Here is an 8316-nt window from a genome sequence, read left to right on the forward strand (position 1 = left end):
TTGACCATTTATTTATCATATATTATATCACTTTTGATTATAAACTTATAATCATTGTAAAATATATTTGATTATGAATCCAATCATATGAAATTTGCATTATAAAAATAAAAATTTAATAGTCAAATTATTGGTCAAAGATGACAAGATTTGAATCTTGATATACGTGTATGCCTTATAAACAGGGAAGGAGGGAGTAGTACACAAAACCAAATAAAGGACCCTTGCCGTGCGTGCCTCAATCGAACACGTCGCTGCCTTGTCAGCTTCACAAAAGCTGCAAGATTCGCCTAGTTGGATGATGCAGCAGCAATCGCGACGTGTGCAATTCTGTGGGTGTGAAAGGAAGGAGAAGAGCTGCGATTCGGCGATTGAGAGAGAGGGAGTCAGATTGGTCATTGGTGAATCTTTGCCGCCGTTTTTAATTCCTTTGCTCGTGTCACAATGATGAATTGTGTCAACTACTACGTCAGATTTACATGTTTCTTCTGAGAGAAAAAAAAATCCCCAATCAGCCAAGACTGTACAGAGCCGTGTCCTCGTGACATCGATTTGGTCGCAGCACAATGGCCGCGCCCCATCGCCGATCTACTACCGTGACCGTGTACCCACATCTCCGTTCCGCCGCCGCCGGCGGCGGAGGAGCAGCCGGAGCCTCCGGCCGCGCGCGCGCGTCCGGCCGGCCGAAAAACGCGCGAGGCCGGAGCAGAGCCCGCGCGCCCCGGCTACAGGGCGGAGCCGAGGAGGGCCGCCGCGGCCTGGGCCTCGGCCCCGGCGACGGTGCCGGCGAAGCGCTGCAGCGCCTCGCGCATCCAGGCGTGCGGGCAACGCGCGACGGCCTCGGCGGGGGAGACCCACTCGCGGCGGCGGGCGCCCATCTCGGGCCACCGGTCGAGCTCCGCCGTGACGCGCAGCGGGAGCACGAAGCCCTCGTACGTGGCGTCGTAGCTGCGGCTGCGGTAGCACCACCGCCCCAGCGCGGGGCCCGTCTCCCCGACCACGCCGGCCTCCTCCGCGGCCTCGCGCCGCGCCGCCTCGTCCATGGACTCGTCCAGCTCCCACCCGCCCTTGGGGATCAGCACGCCCCCCGCGGGGCCCTTCTTCTGCGAGCTGATCACCAGCACCTCCACCTCGCCGCCCGCGCGGAGCCGGTACGGGATGCACCCCACCACGACGCGCCCGCCGGTGCTGTCGCTGTATCGCTGCAGCTCCCGCCCCTGCCTCGCCACCATCACCGCCGCCATGGATGTTGATCTGCCTCAAAGATTCGCTTTCTCGGCTGGGAATTGGATTCGTGGCTCCTCGATCGTGTCGTGGGGGAAGAAGAGGAGGTCGGTGGGATCCTCAAATAGGGAGGCGGTTGCGCTAGCTTTGGATCGTCGATGCCTGCCAGGGGAGCTCGAGGGGAGAGGAGGAGCTGGATTTGGAGCAGATGGGGGGAGGAGTTGCTGCCTATTAATAGGAGCCCCCGCGGTTGCGGGCTGCTGCTGGCTGTGGCTGGCTGTCGTTGCCGTCAGTGTCGTTGCCGAGTGGGCAGGCAAGGGCACCACGCGACAAGCCACGCAGAGGTGGGCACGCGGCACGAGCGCTTTCGCTCGGCGTGTGGACAGGGTGCATGGTCTGGCCGGGGGTGTCTGCTGTGATGGGGAAAAAAAAAGTTGCAGCAGAGTCTGTGGTGGCCTGTGTTCCTCTTGTGCCTCATCCGGCTGCCGGTATCTGGGTTGTGTGGTGATGCTGGCTTGGGCAGGCGGTTGAACGTTGAGCCTGAGCTTCTAGTTGCTTGTCGTTTTTTTTTCCGTTCAGGAGGATTCAATCTTTTTCCTGTTCAGTGTGAATAACGGTGACTCGGTGAGTGGGTCTAGAATGCTTGACTATTTTTGAGTGCTTGTTAGTGTCTTCAAATTCTTCGTCGATCCTTGTTTAAGATTCATATAAGAGGTTTAGAAAGTTCTACCGGAAAGGATAGTATAGCTTTTGGATGTTTACATAGAGTTCATTAGTTTGATTTATGAGAGATTCACATGTTCCGCTCGTATTTGCGTCGATCGCTGATGTAAGGATTTTTTGTTTCTTCATCCAAATATGTTTATTTCTGGTAGAAATATGCATTTTTCTTTGCCACATGAGTTATAATTTTCATAAATGACTATTGAAATGGCAATACTTTTGTTATGTTATAAATTCATATGCATAACCATTGACCCCAATTGATTGTATTGTACAATTTTGTTTTCACTCACAAACTATAGAAGGCTTTAGGATTTTCTATTCTGATTTTTTTAGGAAAATGAATGAAAGAAAGGAAGAAACATATTCACTCACAACCAGTTATGGAAGTATGAATAATACTTAAACGTTCTAGATTCATGATACCTTATTTCCCTTTCGAGGTGAATAATGGGAACTATAGTGCCTAGAACTAGAACACTTGACTTGCATATTCTATTGTTTTCAGGTTCTTCATAGGGTTGCATAGTCTCTTTACTAGAAGCATGGAAGGCCCATAGTTTGGTTAATCAACTCACATGTTGCATTCGCGTTACATAAAGTCTCGCTTTCTTCATTTATTACAATTTGCTAGATAAAGACATGCAGCTTTCTCTGCCATACAAATTCTCACATAAAATAAGATAAGTAGAAAAGTAGTAATAGACTGGAGTTATGATGTTCAAACTACTACTCTCTCAGTTCCTAATTATAGGTCGTTTGACTTTTTTCACCCCAAGTTTGATCATTCGTCTTATTCAAAAATTTGTGCAAAATATCAATTCTTTTGTTGTGGCTTACTTCATCAATACAAGTTCTTCAATAATGAGTTAAATTTGACTATGTTTTCATAAATTTTTTGAATAAGACGTGTGGTCAAACTTAGTGTCAAAAAAGTCAAACAACTTATAATTTGGAATGGAGGGAGTAATAATATGATAGATTGTACACGTATTTTTATTTTATTTTATTTTCACCCACAAACTATTGAAGACTTTGGATCATACTCTCCACAGTACATATGGTGTCCCCTGGTCATCAAACAACCTGTTTTTTTTTCATGGTAGTACCACCACTATGCCTAAATCATGACGCATAAACCTTTTTCATCATTCACATAATAATATTAGAAGACTTTGGAATTTCTTATGCTGCTTTTGAGAAAAAAAGGGGAAAAAAGAAATAACAAGTAATTATAATAGTTGTTTAGAAACAACAAGTATATTGAAATAAAGTGCAAAATTTTCATCAGTTTTTATCTATACTTTAGCTAGTACAACCATGCACGCAGTCCACGTATATTCCACGAAGAGATGAGCCGGAGCCAATCCTTGATACTACTAGTTGTGTTTGGTCCCCAGCCGATGGATGGAACCGTTGCCTCCTTGCTTGGGGTCGGTCCAGTGGACCGCGCCCACGCGAGCGGCGGGCAGACGGGGACAAGCGTCGGATAAAGCGCGTCGGCGAGAGCATCTCGGCCTTCGCAGCGGCTTCTGCTTCTCCAGGAGGGCCTTCCCTTTTCCAGTCGCCGGGACGGCGCTCGCGTCGGCTTCTGCCGCTCACGACGCGCCTAGCCTCCGCGCTCTCCCACTCCCACGCGCTGCGCACTCTTTTTCCGCTCTTCCATGGCTTCCTGAACGCACTAGTTTAGGACCCGGCTAGCTTCTTTTTCCGTGGTAAAGTCCGCCTTTTGCGTTAATTTTCTTGTGTTCCATGGCGCTCGTGCTCGTGTCCGTCAGCCCGTGTTCCTAGCTGCGTCGTCCTAGTTTACAATCTTTGGAGGGAATCTGTCTCGTCATCATCATCATCGTGCTCCTGCACCAACCACATTCGCTCTCGTTTTCTCACAGAGCGTTTCGCTGAAAAAGGTAAAAAAAAGGAAAGAATTGGAATCGCACGGACGGACGGACGGACGCTAGATCATCTCGTCACAAACTGGGGCGGTTGACCTGCGGCATGCTATGGGAGCAGTGGAGAGATGCCCGCGCGCGGGTCGCCGGGGGATCAGATCCCGTGCCGGCGCCGCAGTTTTCTCCAGGTCGGCCGGGCCTTTTGGATGGACGGACGCTTTGCGCGCACGGCCAGCCGGGGGCGGCGCCGCGCGCGGCCGGCGCTGACCCTAGCCAGTGGCCACCGACCCGCGCCGTGTCGGCCGGGGCACGAACGACGCAGGGTCCGGGCCACACAAATCAGGTGCGCGCGCGCGGGTCGGTAGATTCGTCTGGTCGTCCTCGTGCGCGCACCGCTGGGCAAACAAAAACTAAAAAAAAATTGGAGATCATCGTCGATCAGCAGGTCGTCGCCTGACATGACGACGGCGTGGCAGCCAGCACGGGACGGATCGGGTCACTGCGGGAACTGCAGGGATGCGCATGGCTGCCGCGCGCGGCGGTCGCCGATCGTCCAACCCAGCGGCGCCGACCACGGATTTGGCGCTTGCTACCGGCGGCGGCACACGCACATCTCGATCTATCTACCCGTTCGTGTCCGGCCGCCAGGGAGCTGGCTGTCCGCAGTCTGTCACCAACCGTGCGTGCCACGGATCGGAGGAGAGGGTAGGTTTAATTTTGACAACCGCGCGCGATCTAGATGGAGAAAATAAACGGGTGGGGATGGATCGGAGTGCCTGCTGCTAGCTGCCCTTGCAGGCTGCACCACCTACTGCCACTGTGCTGCTGGGACAACCGACCTGGTCGGTCTGGCTAGAAGCTGTGTCGTGCACGTACATGCCACACGGTGCAGTGAGTGCCTTACGTCGCCTACGACGACTGTAAGATGCGTGGAGAACGAAAGCTGAGTTCTGGGCCAAAGTCCCGGAGAAAGAGAAACCATTGTTTTAATTCGGAGATTGATCATGATCAGAGAAAAGAAAGGTATGTAAGCGCGCGCGCTAGGATCCTGATGTTACCTAACAGGCTAATAAGTTTTCAGTCTGCAAACACCAGACCAACTCTTTGGAAAAAAGTAGGAGTTTGTGCGGGATGCGAGTGCAAATATAGAATTAAGCAATTTTCATACTGAATTTAACAATAGTTATCTTGCATATATATGTAGTAGAGATCTGTTGTTTCTATATATTCCGCTTTTTTCTATCTAAACATGCCCGGCAGTGTACTGTTGGCCGCTTAAAAAACCATCCGTGGTTTCTATTTATATAGATGGTCAAATTAAATTTAAAAAGTTTAACCTCAAGGGATTACAAAATGGCATATTTTGAGTTTATTTGACGGACTATTATGTTAGGTGGAGTCGATTCCTTATCAAATTTCTATTGAACAAGCTATTTCATCGAGAATTATGTATCTTTCCACATTACTCCCTTCACACACAAATTTAGTAAATCATACAATCATCATGAGGTGAAACTTTGATTATATTACAAGTTTTTTTTTAAAAAAATGGTAAACAAAATAAAAAAGATGGCATATTATGAGCGACGGCGCATGCAGTTGTCCCAGGGCTGCAACAATCCAGCAGCCACACTACGGATATATACTGATGGCCGTCGATTAGCTGCCTAGCTCCTCACCAACCGAACTATATCTAGCAACGGCACATGAAACTGAGTCCCTACAAGCAAGTTGCTAGCCGGACAAAGCATCCAGCTATACATACCTTGTCTCCCCGGCCTCACGTACTGCATGCGAGTGGTTCTAACTCGTAAGATCTAGCAGTTATTGCCGTTGCAAGCTTGATTGCGCATGTACATCTTGTCTTTGTTTCCTTGTGCCCTCACCCACCTTTCGGTGCAAATGGATAGATCACAGGGGTATCCCCACCACTCTATGATTTGTCTCAGGGTCGTTGCTGATTAGATCGTTGTTGAATTGCAGCAAGAGCACCGGAAAGTTTGGTGGAGAATGGTACCTGTGGTATGGGCACCATATGATGAAGGAATAGCTCAATGATTTTGAACGAACCAAGCAGGAATAGCTCAATGATTGATGTGCAATTTTTCAGGATAATGCAGCTTGGTTCATAGTTCCTCAATGATCACAGATGCATATATTTCCGATAGGTACACTAAAAGTATCGGCTATAAAAGTATGTTATCTTAAATAGAAAGAGTTACACATTAATTATAAAAGTCTTTTAGTTTCCAGCATGGTATTGTTGTGTTGCCAATCTATATGAACTTTTGAATATTGATGTCCAAAGCTTTTTTTTATCGTACTTATTATATTTACGCAATTGGAGGATTTTAAATCGCGCAAGACATGTAACCAAATTAACTCCATTTTCACTTTTTCAGACTTTTTTCAGACAAAAGGACGGTCTATTTCATCAAGAAAATAAAAGAGGTCTTAGCCTCTGTATCCTCCCGAATACATTTGGCTTGAACAAATTAATAACTCCATATATGATAAGCATTTCGCTAGCAATACATACTAGCTGTGTTACCAGTAGAAAGGAAACGTAGACCTAGTAGTGTAAAACTACTTTGTCTTGCTTTTTCCTTTGGAAAAGATACAGTCAACATGTCGGCTGATGCCATGTGAAGATCAGAGCTCCACGTCCTTGACGCCACAAACACTAATACAGAAACGCTGATTTGTCCCGGTTGGAAACCTCTGTTGTCCCGGTTTTCCAACCGGGAACGCCAGGCCGGGACAAAAGGGGGTGCCCTTTTGTCTCGGGTCTGGCAATCGGGACAAAAAGCACCCTTTTGTCCCGGTTGGTGTTACCAACCGGGACAAAAGGTGCTGCCAGCACCACGTGCCTGGCGCACCCTTTTGTCCCGGTTGGTACCAACCGGGACAAAAGGTCTATTTTTTTTTCTGTTCCTCTTTTCTCAATTGTTTTTCTATTTCGATTATACTTTTACATTTCAATTAAACTTATGTATTGGAATTCAGTGTGTAAGATCTCCACTAATATATACATATATATAGTTACTTATATAATATTTGTCCTAGATAGTTTCCATATATAAACATATATATACACATATATATTATTGGAGGGCTTAAATATATAATACATACATACTCATAAATAGAAATATAATACATACACACACATATATATTTACATAGGTATATTCGTTCTTAATTATATATATACACGTATATTATCATATTTGCTGCGATTGTCAATATTAGATAGTCCATCATAGTAGAATTCGCCTTTTGGATCGAGGACTTGCTCAACAATAAATCTGGACAATTGTTCTTGAATCACCATAATCTTTTCCTCCGGTATGAGTTTATCGCGCATCTCCTCGACCTATGGAAAAAGGGGATAATTAATTTCGACTAATTAAAATACGAGTTCAAATATTAACAAATTTTTTACTTACTTCCTCCTCTCAATCTGTCCAGGCCCTTGGAGGACCTACCAGACCATGAATGTTCTCGCATATATAGTATGCGCATAAATTAGTGCCTTGTTTCTACCTCATACACTTTAAGAGAGAAGAAATTATCAGGTATTTACATGAATATATAATAAAACTAATGAATCGTGCAACGAATCATCCAAGTGCGTACCGCAAAATCTGTCTTGATCTTCAATTCCTTGTCAAATTTGCCTAGATGATTTTTAGCGAATTGTTTCCAAATCTTGTGCATGATTAGAAAAATTATAGTCAAGTAACAAAGTGATTCAAATTATCGGTCATCGATGGAGTAGTGGTAGAATTACTTTTTCATCATGTTAAGAAGATTTTCGTATTGTTCTGGATTTCTCCTCAATGAGTCCATGACCACGAGTAGGCTCTTCTCGGGAATTATGACAATTAGGACCCAGTGTTCACTGCAAGATTATACGGAGGTAGTTCTTGGTAGTTAAGGTTTAAACAATTCGATTACATAATAGAAAGAGTTAGACGGAAGGAATCACTTACGCAAAGTTATAAGGAAACAATATCATTTGCATTTTGTGATGAACGCTTATATACTTGAACAAGTTTTGGAATAGCTCATCGGAAGTGTCGCGTAGAATCCTCCAATTACAAGTAATTGGGTCGATGAAGCCGAGATGAGAGTATCCCTTTCTCCTGCAAGTTTGTATCTCCATTCTACATGATACCGAATAAATCAAGGGATCAGTATGTTGAGATCATGCAAAACAATACGTAAGGAGAGTAAAATACTTACAGAACCCACAGGCCGACCATAGAGATGTCGAGGTCCTCCTGATGGAATAGTTGGTAAATTTCTTCCCAGTTTATCCATATAATGGCCTCCCCCCGTAAGAAATCGTCATCTTTAATCTTTGCGCCTGCATGAAGATGCAATCGTCCATCACACGCATGTAGTGCTGGTGCAGCTTATACATTTGCGTTGGAAGCACGGACACTACTTCGGGGGGTACAAGAGATTTGCCCAG

The 8316-nt window shown here is 46.0% G+C and overlaps 1 protein-coding gene across 1 annotated transcript; it reads right to left on the reverse strand.

Moving 5' to 3' along the window:
* Positions 1-391: 391 nt before the first annotated feature.
* Positions 392-1446, reverse strand: LOC120704690 (nudix hydrolase 21, chloroplastic-like). Its single transcript, XM_039989173.1, has one exon. The coding sequence runs from the start codon at positions 1242-1244 to the stop codon at positions 726-728; it is 519 nt and encodes a 172-aa protein (XP_039845107.1). The 5' UTR covers positions 1245-1446; the 3' UTR covers positions 392-725.
* Positions 1447-8316: the final 6870 nt, after the last annotated feature.

Source organism: Panicum virgatum, chromosome 4K (genome assembly GCF_016808335.1).
Source record: "Panicum virgatum strain AP13 chromosome 4K, P.virgatum_v5, whole genome shotgun sequence".
Classification (NCBI taxonomy): Eukaryota; Viridiplantae; Streptophyta; class Magnoliopsida; order Poales; family Poaceae; genus Panicum; species Panicum virgatum.